General features: G+C 38.3%; 3 protein-coding genes across 4 annotated transcripts; all 3 read left to right on the top strand.

The window, feature by feature from the left end:
* The first annotated feature begins 1,492 nt into the window (after window positions 1–1,492).
* LOC117955621 (gamma-gliadin-like) lies at window positions 1,493–3,959 on the top strand. Its single transcript, XM_034890222.1, has 7 exons — window positions 1,493–1,605; window positions 1,744–2,046; window positions 2,206–2,262; window positions 2,752–2,901; window positions 3,036–3,071; window positions 3,188–3,226; window positions 3,364–3,959. The coding sequence occupies exons 1-7, from the start codon at window positions 1,540–1,542 to the stop codon at window positions 3,664–3,666; spliced, it is 954 nt and encodes a 317-aa protein (XP_034746113.1). The 5' UTR covers window positions 1,493–1,539; the 3' UTR covers window positions 3,667–3,959.
* An 892-nt stretch (window positions 3,960–4,851) lies between these two features.
* Window positions 4,852–7,280, top strand: scpp7 (secretory calcium-binding phosphoprotein 7). Its single transcript, XM_034890538.1, has 9 exons — window positions 4,852–4,916; window positions 5,030–5,094; window positions 5,443–5,487; window positions 5,738–5,785; window positions 5,885–5,926; window positions 6,099–6,158; window positions 6,248–6,478; window positions 6,774–6,855; window positions 7,057–7,280. Exons 2-8 carry the CDS (start codon window positions 5,041–5,043, stop codon window positions 6,819–6,821), a joined length of 528 nt encoding a protein of 175 aa, XP_034746429.1. The 5' UTR covers window positions 4,852–4,916; window positions 5,030–5,040; the 3' UTR covers window positions 6,822–6,855; window positions 7,057–7,280.
* Window positions 7,281–8,048: 768 nt separating this feature from the next.
* On the top strand, window positions 8,049–10,247 carry scpp5 (secretory calcium-binding phosphoprotein 5). 2 transcript variants are annotated; one of them, XM_034890521.1, is made up of 11 exons: window positions 8,049–8,119; window positions 8,230–8,303; window positions 8,418–8,477; window positions 8,651–8,722; window positions 8,849–8,893; window positions 8,978–9,046; window positions 9,188–9,217; window positions 9,335–9,382; window positions 9,485–9,547; window positions 9,643–9,726; window positions 9,899–10,247. In XM_034890521.1, exons 2-11 carry the CDS (start codon window positions 8,250–8,252, stop codon window positions 9,914–9,916), a joined length of 543 nt encoding a protein of 180 aa, XP_034746412.1. In that variant the 5' UTR covers window positions 8,049–8,119; window positions 8,230–8,249; the 3' UTR covers window positions 9,917–10,247. The 2 variants fall into 2 exon arrangements, with proteins under 2 accessions (XP_034746412.1, XP_034746420.1); XM_034890529.1 differs by having other exon boundaries at window positions 8,050–8,119; window positions 9,485–9,532; window positions 9,899–10,245.
* Window positions 10,248–14,177: the final 3,930 nt, after the last annotated feature.

Raw genomic sequence — 14,177 nt, forward strand, 5'->3', positions numbered from 1 at the left:
CTAAAATAAATCCCTTGCTGTTTCAGTTGAGAAACCAAATCTGGCAAATGTAGCTTACCCTAAGCAAGTTTTAATGTGGTACCACTTAGCTCATTGATAATGTGTTAAACTATACATGCTGCAACCAAGACTCATTCAAAATGTAAAGCGCTTAAACTTATTTTTTGTAAATTGAAGTAACAGTCTGACAGAAGAATTTTCAGTTTTGCATTTTTTTGGATAATTTAATGCAGAAATGTTGTACAAGACTTTAATGATCCTTAAAGGTAAAATTACTTTACAGTGTTACAAGAAACAGCCTGAAGAGGTAGGAAACCGATGCCGAAGCTCTAAGAAAAATTACATTTAAAAACTATATACAGTACATGATTTACAGTATATCCCAGGCCATATCCAACATCACTTTAGCATTGTATAGGAGGCAAATATACAAATGCAGAAGTGAAGCGTATTCAAAATATTACATATATCTGATTCAATACTGCACAACATCAAATAACAGTGATTCTGACTTCTTGCCAAAGACATAATAGTCAGGTGGGTTTTATACTAAGCCATGCATCAGAGCTGTGAATAATGGCAGTGTGTGTCTATCTGTTACTGTTGAACATGTAATAGTTACCTCCCCACGGTGTCATGTTGCTTCACCGTGCAAACTGGGATGGACCCTCGAAACATCTGTATTTGTTTGAAGTTTTCCTTTTTTGCCTACAACACTAACTCCTCCAGCTGTTATGGTATGCCCAGCTATTCTGGGATGAAATGTAGATCCTTGACTGACATTAAAAAACTCTGGCTTTAGTCTGCCCCCTTGTGCACTTGTGTATTCTTGCAAACCCTGACTGCATTGATCTGAAAAGACATTGCCTACAGTAAATGTTCATACACACCACTTAGTGACAGTGCTACAGGTTTGCCCATTCTTCTGTGTCTGGGTTTCAGGAGTGGCGTCATATACCAGTGCAGACCAGCATAAGTGTTATTGTATTATGATAATATGTAAAATCCTGGGCATGAAGATATGTTTTATGGATTATGTTGTGTGTTGCATTCATCTAGCCCATTTGTTTAAATGTCTACTTTATGTGCTTTTTAAAAGGCCTCTTGTGGATTTAGCAGCTTTAGTTATAGGTCATACTTTCTACCATTTCATTAATAATCTTTTTTTCTTGGTTTTGTTGCACATATTTAATTTGTCCATAATTACATCAGTTACACACTGACGCATGAGCCGCACTTACAGCTGCTCTGAGTAGCAGGAAAACCACAAATCCTGGGTTCTTATGTGTTTGATTATTCATTTCTGTAGACATTACTGCACCACAATTAAAGGAAAACTGGCATTTTGGGGCATTTAATAGATTTTCTTTGGCTTAAACCTCATTGCTTCATTCACACAGAAGATTAGGTTGAATCTGTCTGTTTTTTCTGTCTTGTGATTGGTTGTTTAACTCTGTGAGCAGTGCATAAGTCAGTGCCCCCTCTCGTGCTCTCAGTGGACACTGCCTCAAAACGTTCATTGACCTTGTGGGAACCATTATGCTTTTGGAAATGATTATCTTAATACTATTATCATGTTTTACCATAGTAGTGACTGCAGTACCAGTAAGTAGGCTCATTTATGGACCATCTACTAAAAAAAAAAAAAACGTCTGAAATATTGTTTGAGTTTGAACTTGTGTGAGTCAAATGTGAAGATGCTGTGACAATGATAATTTTGGGATTTTTCTTTTGTATTTTCAGGTTCGTCCGAATGTTCTTCCTCCGCTGCTTTCACAAGGAGGAGCCACTCAAGCTCAAACAGTTGTTGAAGCCATAAACCAGCAATCCGACTCTCAGACACCAGCCCCACTTTGCCCTAATGTGGAGCAACCACAGTCTGGGGTCCAGCAGCAGCCAGGGCCTCAGGCTGGCCCCCAGTTCCTGCCACCCACACAACCCCACACCTGGCCTCCACTAGTGGGCAGTCCAATGATCATCCCACAGCAGCCGATCGTCTACGGATCTCAGCCTGCTAACCAGCCAACACTCCCACAACAGCCTTTGGTAGGGAAAATCAACATCTAGAGAAAAATGTGCAGTAAACTAAATATGATCAACAATACGTTAGTTTGGTTATTTTCTCAATTACAGCAATATAATAAATCCTACAGATTCTGTTCAGTGAATAAGAATGCAACTAAGTGAAACCTTTTTTTTCTTCAGATTTTCCCACCTTATAGATACTTTCCTGTTTTCTCCTCTCCCCATGGGAATCAACAGGTAAGATGTTATTTTTTTATTATAGAAAAAGGCTGTCTTTCTGTTCTGTGACTGGTCTTCTCATGCAAAAAGCATGTTCTGCTCTGTAGCCTACTGAACTAAAGACTGTAGATGCAAGAACATTTTCCAACCACAACCAAGCTTAATTGATTTCACCTGGGGGGGAGACTATAACATGTTTCTACAGGGCAAGTTTACGTGCTGTCAACATGTACTGTATAGAAAACCTGAAACGGCCATAACAGCCAGTGTTTTGGGAAAAAAAGACATCCGTACTTTGCTGCAATCTCTCCCTTGATTTATGGCTCAGAGATGAAAACTTCAGATGCTGTTTTTCTTTGAACATATTTTTCTGCCACAAGGGATATTGTAATTTTGATACTTTGCATATCATTGTCTGATGTTTGGCGTGGGAGAAGGTCTGAAGTGCAGTTTTGTTTTGTCTCCGTCGGGAAACTGTTGAAATAAATGTGATTTTCTGTCCTCCAGTTCCCACAATACGGATTCCCGATGATTCTTGAATCACCTTTTCCACAAACTCCAGCAAATCAACCTCCGAACAGTCCGGTGTTGCCTGCAGAAACACCTTCTGAAGCAGGTCCAGGAGATGCTGCTCAGACAGGGCAGCAGCAACAGCAGGTATCTACTCTTAGAAACTCGGGCAGCAGTGCTCATATAATAAAATAGATAACATGTTCTACTTCGAAATGTGGCAAAACTTAAGACAAAGTAAACACTGCATTATACTCAAATTGTCTGATTTTCACCCACAGAATCCTCACACTGTATATTTGCTCCAGCAACCCAAGGTAAATGCAAAATACTCTCTGTGAACTTGGATATAATCATAATTATTGCCTAGTCTGGTTTCATACCATTCTTTCTGAACGTGTTTTATTTGACATTTGCTGTCATTGTTTACTAGAGCTCTCTATTTGGCAGTCTAAGCTCTGAGGAATTTCAGGTGAGACAGCCAAATTTTGTATCCGTCACTCAGCTTGTTTAAACAATCTACTCAGTGAACCCAGTGATCCCATTGGGGATCCAATTGTTCCCCCTTCAGGGCCTCTTACAGTATCTTTCCTCTTGTCTGTGTTTCAGATGGCAGCTAAATTGGGCCAGCTAGGTGTTTACCTGAACACTGTGCTCACAAACCCGCCTGCAGGAACCATTCAACAGGTGATCAGGGCCACGGGGCTCGCAAACCCTGGGCAGAAAAGCATCGTTCCAACTGTTGGGACCTCCTTGTCTGGAGTCCTGCAGACACAAGGGCCGGCCAGCTCTGGACCACAGCCGAACACGAATGGCCTCCCTGGAGGTTTGAAGAGACCAGCGCAAGAGGCAGCCACGGTGCAAATATCTGTTCAGCCCAAACTGCAACCAGCTCAAGGAAACCTAGTCTGAGACTGCCGCAACTGGCAGAGACTTTACTTAAAATGTGTTTTTTCTTTTTAATAGATAGAATAATAAAGAGTGAACCTGAATTGATTCAACCTGCCTATCTGTTGCTGTTTTTTTAGAATGTTAGTCTTAAATCTGCATTCACTAAGTTTTTTGGCCAGTTTGAGCTCTAAAAACAAGCTGTCAACAAAGTCTAATCTATTACATGACCTTTTAAGTTTATACATGATAAAATTCAAGCAGAAACAGAGCAACAATTCATTTGGAGTCTTGTTTGTGTCCTCCTGATCAATAAAACGGATGTCTGTATGTTTGTAAAGTGTCATGCATTTAAAACTATGGCTAATGGCTTCTGCTAGAAACACAGGAAAACACATTTCCTATTTGTGCATTGCATGTCCTGTTTTGGTCTTTACATTAAAATGATGTTCTTATAAAGTTGAATAGTTCTCACAAATACTGTATGTTGGAAACTTTAGTAACCCCTCCTGATCAAGAATTAAAATTAAAGTATTATATTAAAGTAAAACATGCTTGTATAGTTCTTACTCAGTTTCTTGATTTTGGCCACACTGTGCAGCAGGCTCACACACATGTAACTGTTTGTTTCAAGCTCTCACCAATTAACTGAAGCCACCAAATCAGTCTATATTTCACATAAGGTGAATGAGTGGAGTCAAAATGAGGAAGTTCCTTAATAGGCCTCAAACATGTTGTGATTGTAATGAAGAAATTTGAAAAATTTTACAAATGGAAATTAATAATAACATTCATCATCTAGCATTAATAAAGTGCATTATGTATTATAGCAGTAGGTAGAGGTCTGTACTAAACTAAATTAAGTAAATCTATTACAGCTACAGTATATAATGTTAGTTTCACAAGCTTTACTTTACATCATCTGGAGACATTTGACTCTTAATCACATGCAAACCTGATGCCCCTTTGGCCTGATGCTGCAAGGGTTCACCTGATAAAACAGATCAGTGAAGAATTGAATCATGATCATTATTGATGGAATGATGGTGATTAATGTGCGTCTCAAGCCAAAAATATGTCACAAGATTTCTCAAAGAGACATGGCTGCCAATTTTGTCGTTGTAAAAAGCGGAACATTTATGGCCTGCTGCCAACACCTGTCCTAGATTTGCTCATCCTTTATTCTGTCAGCAAATAAATAGGAGTAAATTTCTGCAGGGATCACACCCCTCCTCAACAATCCTTCTGTACTCGTCTGTTGCCGGACAGAAAAGGTAATGTAGACCACTGAGATCATATGACGAGATATCATAAAATAATTATTTATTTAAATGCTCTTTCTGACTGACTATTGTCAAACCTAATAACAAAAAAATCTCTTTGACAGCTTCATTAAAAATGAAATTCATCCTGCTTGCTGCCTGCATCCTTGGGGTGGCTGTCTCTGCCCCAGTAAGGAAGACAACCTCTATTCCTGAAACACTTATCCTTCTTATTTCTCTCTCATTTATGTTTTAGCACTTCATAATGTAAATATTTGAGAGAACTATCTTACCCCAAGGTCCATGTAGCTTTTATGGAGCCTCTACATAATTGTTATCAGTAGATGGAGTTTTATCAATTGTCCTGGAATTGCAGATGCTCAAACTTTTTCAGAGTACTTAAAGAACTTCTTCTGCATGGTGGCTGTTGACAACATTGTCAATGAATAATACTGCATTTACCAACATGTCTAAATAATTGATCTGACACTGATCTTCATTCCATTGATTGTTCAGTATTTTCTCAACTTTTTCACAGTCGCAGATATTCATGGAGTTTGACATCCGTCACGCTCCGGCTGAGGTGCAGTAAGACGTAGCTCAGATCAACTGGTGTAAACTGTGACACACACACACACACACACACAAAAAGACACATTTTCGAACATCACTGAATAAGCTCTGCACACAGGTCTGCTATTATGTGTTCACCACTGATGGTAATGTCCATACCTGCAGCCTGTTGATGGCTCTTTTACTTGTAGTTTTTTTTTTAAACAATTAACACTCATCTAAAGGTTAAAATGATCTTCTACACATGATTTTCTTCACAGGCAGCCCAGGCTATCCCTGTTGGAGTCCCACGTAAAAGTCTGGATGTTGTGAGGACTAATTTACATTGTTTTCACCCTTTTGTCTGAATTGTATTTAATAGTCACTCTTTTGTTATATTTGATATTCTGGACAATTTGCATTTCCAGCTGCTCCCGGTTGGTGCCCAGAGGCAGCCTGTTGGAGGACCTGTGAGTGACACAGTATAGCTTGATTTGTGTGTGTGCATATACATAGTATCTACTTTGCAGATAATATTTAAGATGCAACAAAACCCTACACTACCATCTGAATGAAAAATAATTAATAGTATATGCAATCCAAACATAATTCAGTCTGAGCCTTCATGTGTTTGATTGAAAGGTCCGTGGATTTATCAAGCAGGAGATCCTCGAGCCAAACGGTAGAGACACCAAGGATGTGGTAAGTGTCTGCAGATGTTCATTTCTCCAACACAAGTTTTGTGAGATTTAATAAAACTAATGATATCTTGTCTTTTTTATCTGCTACAGTATTACCCTTTTGGTTTTGATACTGCTGTAGCATCCCCTGTTAATGCTGCCAACCCTGCTGCTCCTGCAGCTCCTGCAGCTCCAGTAGCTCCTGTTGCTCCAGCAGCTCCTGTTGCTCCTGCAGCTCCTGTAGCTCCTGTTGCTCCTGCAGCTCCTGTTGCTCCTGCAGCTTCAGCAGCTCCTGCTGCTTCAGCTGCCGCTGTTGTACACATCCTTGGTGCTAGTGCCCCTGTGAGAATGACTTCAGATTTTAATTTTGAGCCATTTAGAATCATTAAGACTTGGTGACTGTCAGCTGTGGACCATATACATGGTTTGAGTGACTTTTAATGTACGCTAACAGCTTTAAATGACTGCAGAAACTGAAACTGAATTGAATTAAAGGGATGATGAGCGCAAGTGATTCCTTCTCATAAATCAGTATTGCGTCAGAGAAACTATTTCTGCTGAGGTGTTGGAAAACATCCACTCATCAGCAGACAATCCTCACTTCTGATTGGCTCATCAAAAGCCTCTATCATTTCAGGTTGCCAGACCCAGCGGAGATGATGGCGATGATGATGAAGATGACTAAACAAACAACATCTGAGTCAGCAGGATAGGAATAGGTAGGAGTAGGACAGGTAGACATGCACACAAAATACACATGACATGTTTAGAAGGCACAACTAGGCTGTATTACTGCATAATTCAGAACGTCAGGCTTTAACAATATCATTCATCAAACAAAATCAAAAAAGTGTCATTCAATACTTGAATTTTTTTTCCTCACAAGAACAGTTTATGTATTTGTTTGCTTCCCACTTTAGGTGCCCAATGCAGTAAGACCAGCAGCCTACCCCAGGGAAAGATGACCATCCAACACTGCTGTTTCCCAATATCTGAAAATATAGTAAAATGCTTTTGAAAAGAAAATGGTGGTATGTTTTCTTATAAAATAAATGGTGCTCTGCAGATGGGGCAATGCTTTTCTGTGGGGAGAAAAGTAGCAAAAGAGTTATGTCATAAAATAAACTTAGGTGCTGCTCTGCAATGAAATACGAATGTGTTTATTATCCCAGTCTTGAGTCACTGCATGCTGTTGTTTTCCGGAATAAATTTGCTACACTCCTATGCTTTGTAATAAATAAAAATGGTTCTTTGCTTCAAATAATGCATATGAAAGATTCCATTTTGTATTAAGATTATTACACAATCCTGTACTGTTAGTCTGTGAATCATCTTTTTGACTAATTTGTGTGTTACAAGTGTTAGATGTGTTACAGCTACAAACACAGGCAGACATTAGCATATGCAGTTCATGCAAACTAACACAATGGGGAGGATTTAGTCATTTTCAGATTGTTTAAATGCAAAATTTCCGTTTCTAATTTTATCTTTTGACTATACATTCATACCCTCAGTAGCCAGGATAGATATGTCTCTGTGAAGCTGTTCTGCTCTGCTGTGATCCAATGAAAAAACAATAAACATGCTAGCAAATGGAAAACAAGCAGTATAACAGTTAATATTACAATTACATAAGTAATAGACATAATATTGAAGATTCAGATGTTAATTCCACAATGCTGCACATAACTAATAAAACTGTTCATGTTAACTGTGCTAACAAAAATGAGAAGTAGACAGTGTGAAGGTGCTGCTCCAGACAGTGTAATCAAGCAGTCTGCTATTACACAGAAAGTGGATTTGACCACTGGTCGTTTAGTAAAGCTGAAGACTAGACAACTGTTCTGCACCTAGTCATTTGGTCACATCACTCCCATTGGCTGTGATTGGCCCTCAGGCCCTATAAAAGACCAAATTACTCTGTAGAAGATACGATCAGCTGGCATCATCTCACAAATCTACATTCATCATCCTCTCTGGACTGTGAGTATTGAAGAACTTCAAAATATTATCATACATCTTTTTCTAATAGATAGCCAACCATCCAGTTTGACTCTCATTTTTGTAAATGTAATGAAGATTTGTGTTTGTAGGACTTGGATTATCAGCAAAAATGAAATTGGCAATCCTGTGCCTCTGTCTGGCTAGCATGGCCTCCGCTGCACCTGTGAGTTTAAAAAAAACAGAAAGGTGTTACTTGACTTCATTTTCTGACTGCAGGTCTGCAGGACTGCAATGTTCCCTTGTATCTCACTATTTCTGTTTTTGCCTTCATTTTCAGTCCATCTTTCATTACCTGCCTCATTATGCGGGTTCCAGACAGCAGGTGCCGTCCTCACAGGTAATCATGCATGTTGTGCATACTGTTTAACTTCTGTTTAAAGATTTCTAATATGCAAAAGAAAACAACAATGTATAGTATACTATTGAGCAAAGAATGCCTGAGATATGAAGCACAGCAGAAGTATTGAAATGTGGAAATGACTGTCTACTGACAATTTTCCATCCATTTAGATGAGGAATCCCTTCGCAGCTGGTCAGCCTCTTCCAAACCCTGGAATAGCTGGCGCTTACAGTGTGGAACTTGTATGTCAAACTCTTTCTTATCTCATAGGCTTTCATTTCACTGAGATGTGTTTTTTCATGCTCTCGCTGTGATTGTGAAAAATGCTTACAGTACACTTATGTTTATTTCTGTTTTTCTTTCCTAAGATTTATCCCCACAGATTTGGTACAGCTGGAGCAGACCCTTCACACGTAAGCAAACACACATTTTATGGTAAAAACATTACCTGACTGCTCGTTATAATTTTCATTGATCAGTCTTTTTTTCTGCCACAGCCCTTTTCTTCCCAGGGTTTCATCAAATACTCCATTCCTCAGCCACCAGGCAGACAGAGTGTGGAAGTCGTAAGTGATGTTTTTCCCCTCTTTTACTCTATTGGGACTGAAAACACTTCAATTATGCGTGTAGAAGCATGTTTGATACAACAACCGACTTGGTGGAACCAAAGGTATTGATATTTTTGTGCTCTTGTGTTTTTCTTGCAGTACTACCCCTATGACTTCTCCCAGCAAAGGGTAAATGGTTTGAACTTTGATCTATTATAATGTGCATAATGTAAATATGAAATTACTTTTGCAGTATGTTGTTCTACATGGTACAATACTAAATGATAGTTTGTGCTTTTGTTCCAGATAATGACAAACGTCCCTCCTATGACAAACGTCCCTCACATGTCAAATGTGAGACTTGTCTATTTGAAATTATACCTTTTACTGTTTGTTTCCATGTGTTTCATATACCAAATTTTACTCAACCCATTTATTTGTTTTGTTTTTTTACAGGTGCTCCCATTTGAATATCCCCCTCAAAATATTCCCCAAATGCCAAATGTGAGGGAAAAGAAAGTATATATAGAGAGTCTTGTTGTAATTTGAATGTGTTACTTTGATTCATTCTAAGCGTTTCTTCACTTCTAAAAGTTTCACTTTTCCATTTTCAGTATCCCTCATTTGATGCCAATCCTCTTCCATCCCAGGATCCTCTGCAGTCTCTCCAGCAGGACCAGCCCCCGCAGACAAGCCAGGTATACTTTGCAATATATACATGACATTAATATATTGCTATATTAGTTTAATAACAGCTGTACTGCAAATCAACACACATATTGAGTGAATATCAATATGAGTATATAGCAAATGTCATCTGTGAACTGAGTGTATGAATATTTGCTTTAAATTGCTTATTTGTTTTTGCAGATGCCGGCAAAGGTGTGAAGTGGAGAAGCATGAAAAGGAGGCAAAACTATTTCTTCCTCCTTAACATTCAGACAATAGAACATATTATGTTAACTGACTGAATCTGTTTCTGCAACGTGTGGACGTGCTTACTTAAGTTACGATAACATGCTAAGATGATCATGCAATAGTCACTTTTTTATTAGGAATATTGTTGTGATAGTAACTAAATCAATACAAGGTCCTCTGCATGTAGAATTAAACATATTTCAGAAGACTTTTCTGCTTTACTTTACAGCTTTAATAGATTTTCACTATTTTTGAGTTAATCAAGTACTTTGTAATGCTGCATATATTTAATAACTCATTTTAACTTTTCCATATATGTAATTTTCCTTAAGAATTAAACGTTTTCAAGCAATATTTGAGTTTCTGTGTTTGATCAATAAGTCTCAGAATTCATTTGGTATTGATACTATGTGGTTATACGTGATATATACACAGCTGTAGGGCTGCAGGTAAAGATTATTTTAAACATTGGTCAGCCTGCTGTTTGTTTTATCATTAGTAATCAATTGTTTGGTCCAAAAAATTCAGAAAACTGAGCCAAAGGGGGCGTCTTCAAAAAAGTTTTTTTGTCCTACCAACAGTGCCAAAACCAAAGACTTTCAGTTTAAAATGATTAACAACCTCACAGTTGAATAGATGATTCAATGTGTTGGCTTGAAAAATAACCTAAACAATCAAAATGGTTCCTAATTAATTTTCTGTTCTGTATGGAGTAATTGTGTCAGCTCTTCACACCTGAAGTCAGCCAAATCATCTTCTGCTTTCTTTCTGAAGAAATTGTGTTTTTGTGTGTATTTCTGTAATCTTCCAGACCTCCCAGGCAGCCATTGGTTTCCATTCAGTTAACTATATTATACAATACTCAACGTGCAAAAATGTGTAAGTGGATGACAGTGGATAAATCTAGTCAATGTTAATAAGCTTTAAAATATGAGGTATGGCCATTGGCTCCCAAACACCATGCCAATCATTCTTGACCTACGTTTTCTGGAAAAATCAAGCTCAGAAAGTAATCAGTAGGCGAACATGGGCATTATGGAAAGGGCATAATGTAAATTTGACTTCTTACATTAAAAGTGGTGCATTTTAGCAGCCAAGTGTTTCAATGTTACTATTTTACTGAAAGGTTCCCTGTGAAGTTTATGACCTCTAGTAGAGCTGCAGAGCTGTTTCTCCAAGAGTAGGTCTTCCTTTTGTTCATCTTGTGTACTCACGCAAGGACACATACTGACAATCATGCACGCACTTTCTATTTGGTGTCAAGATGAACAGTTCAACCCATGGCTTTACAGTATTCCACTGATCAGCAGTGTCAGTGTGTTGCCACCATAATATGTTGCAATGCATTCAAGCAAAGGCAAGAAACAAGAAGACTGCTGGCTAATACAATGGATGTAATACTGCACATAAAATACTTTAAAAATGTGGCTTTGTAAATGTTTTCTAACCCTAATCAAACTCATGTATAACACCTCAAAGATACACACAATCGCATTTTGGTGTTTGTTCACAAGAAAACTCTGCAGGGCACCTTTAATTGTTATCAGAGGTGATTGCACAAGTGTGGTTTTAGAAATGGAATCAGAATCAGGTTTATTGCAAAGTAAGTTTTCACAGACAAAGATTTTGCCTTCTTTGTGCATGATAATAGCCACAGTAAAATAAAATAAAAGATAAAAGCAAGTACTGCACTGGTCAAGAAACAAATAAAGTGGAATATTTGATATAAACAAATATCAAAATGCAAAGACTCACAAATGTGCTATGATCACAGCACTAGATTTGGTTGGCTTTGAATAAGCTAGGGGTAAGACATAAGAGATGTAGTAAGGATTAAAAAGTTGAAATTGTAAACAGTGGAGGGCCTCTGATCGACAACTGTGAAACACATTAGGACAAAGGGCAAGTGAACAAAGACATCAACCTAACACAAAATTTTGTTTGTGTTGGAAAGGAAAGAGGCATACACCATAAGTCTCATGTCTACTAAAACCTCTGGTCAGTGGTATTAGACTAAAGTAACCCTGAACCCAATATAGTCAGTACAGCTACAGTATAGCATGTGTCTTACATACTAAATAGGTTATGTTACCTCAAAATTACACAGAAGTGAGCACAATTTGCCACAGTGGTTGAGCAAAATCCCCCATAGTGAAAAATAAATACCATGAGGGGAAAGATCTTCCTTATCCTCGCTCCCCTGGGGACAAGCCTGTCAAAACATGACTTTACATTTATCTCTTTAAAGACACTTAAAATACACAGGCGCCATCCACTCACGCTATAATTGTCTCTTGCCCACAAGTCCTCTTTCCTGGAGCATGTATCACATAAATCCATAACTTCTATCACCCTCAACAGAGAAGATGTTGTCAGCAGGTTGAATAGGCTTAATCTGACTTGCCACAACTAAAGTATGTTGGTTTTTCTACTGCACAGCAATTCTGTGAAGTCATAAAGACACCTAAAAATGCAAAAACATTATAAAAGTGGTTGTAAATAAACGCTCTTATCGGATAATAATAGGATATGGGTTCAATTCCCACTGCATACATCAACCAATGTGTCCCTAAGCAAGACACTCAACCCCTAGTTGTTCCAGAGGCACACAGCCTCTGATGTATGTAGCAATTGTAAGTCACTTTGGATAAAAGCATCAGCTAAATGACATGTAATGTAATAAACTGTTTTATAAAGATTTATAAAACACACACCTATTCTACTGTGGTACTGTCAAAGGCAATTTCCTAGATTTGTTCATATTTTTCAATTAAGTCACATTAAAACATTACATGATCAAAACCTGCTTGGAATTAGTATATATTTGGGAAACCTTGCGTTTACAGCCATGCTAGCAGCTTTGTTAGGGTAGCATATTTAAACACAGCGGTGCTTTGAGTTATACCAAGATCAGTATGTTGCTAACAATGTACATGCTAACAATGATTGTGCTGATTTTACAGAGAGCACTTGACATGGACTTGATGGATCTTCTTGATACCACACTTTCAGATTTGGGGGGAGGGTAGCAGGTTGTATATGGCTCCGATGACAAAACTTAGCCACACTCACTCCATCTGCCAGATGTCATACCAGCTGAGTTTATTCTTCTCCAGGCTCTCCCAGCTGGTCCATCTCCCCTGCTTGGCCATTGAGAAATCTTTGGCATGTTGCTCTCCCTCCTCCTGACTTCTTTTACCACTGTCTCTTGTGCACTGATGTTGCTTTGATAGTGTGTCAGTGAAGTAGTTCCACAGTGGTGGGACTACACTGTCATTTCTTGATTATTTCTGAATAATTACTTGTGCCTAAAATAATGACATCCAGTGGTAAAGGGTGATTTAACCAATTTACCATCAACTGCTAAGACCTCAAAACATTATTAACTATCTAATGTTATACTTCTAGCACCAGGAAGAGGTTGCATGATTGTCGTTGAATGGTGTTACAGAGTAATCCCCCCTTTGATGCGCTTTGAGTGTCTTTGAGAAAGTGCTATATAAATGTAATGAATTCTAATAATAATAATTATTGTTATTATCATTATTATTAATACCCTCTGAATCGTAAGCCAGGACGTGTAGGGCTGCCTCTAAGGGAGGTGTCAGGTGCTGTAGTGTAAAGAGCGACAATATCAATACAGGGAGGAGGTCGGATGGATTCATCCTCTGGGCACAATGGATATCTGTACCAAATATTACATGGCAATTAATTCAACAGTTGTGTAGATATTTTTGACTGGACCTAAATGGTTGAGCAAATGAATGACTTACCAAAAGAAAAACAAATTTGTGACCATTGTCGGCCCACACAGAAAAGCATGGAACAAACCATCAATTAGGTTTAGACCCACAAAGAAGCAACCACATCATAACAGTCTGAGGTTAAATGTAGTTCAAGACCAGGAGGTTAAATGCCAGTTCTTTTAAGGCCAAGAGAGGCCTTGTTCTTTAACCTATGGCTCCAACCAGGTTGTTCTCATGAACCATTCGTACATATAGCTACAAAAAGTAATGCACTTTAATTTGTATGTCTTCCACATTTTTAGTGCTGAATGCAGTACATTGACTGAAAAAATATAAAGTGCATTTCCCACAGGGAGGGACACTTTGCCTGTTATATAAAACTGTTTGAAAACATAGACGTTAGCATGGACACGAATAAGCTGTTATCCCTCAGAAATGGCAGCTCATGGGAAAGAAAGGTCTACAGTTAAAGGTAAGGCATGTGC

This window comes from Etheostoma cragini, chromosome 2 (assembly GCF_013103735.1).
Source record: "Etheostoma cragini isolate CJK2018 chromosome 2, CSU_Ecrag_1.0, whole genome shotgun sequence".
NCBI classification, from domain to species: Eukaryota; Metazoa; Chordata; class Actinopteri; order Perciformes; family Percidae; genus Etheostoma; species Etheostoma cragini.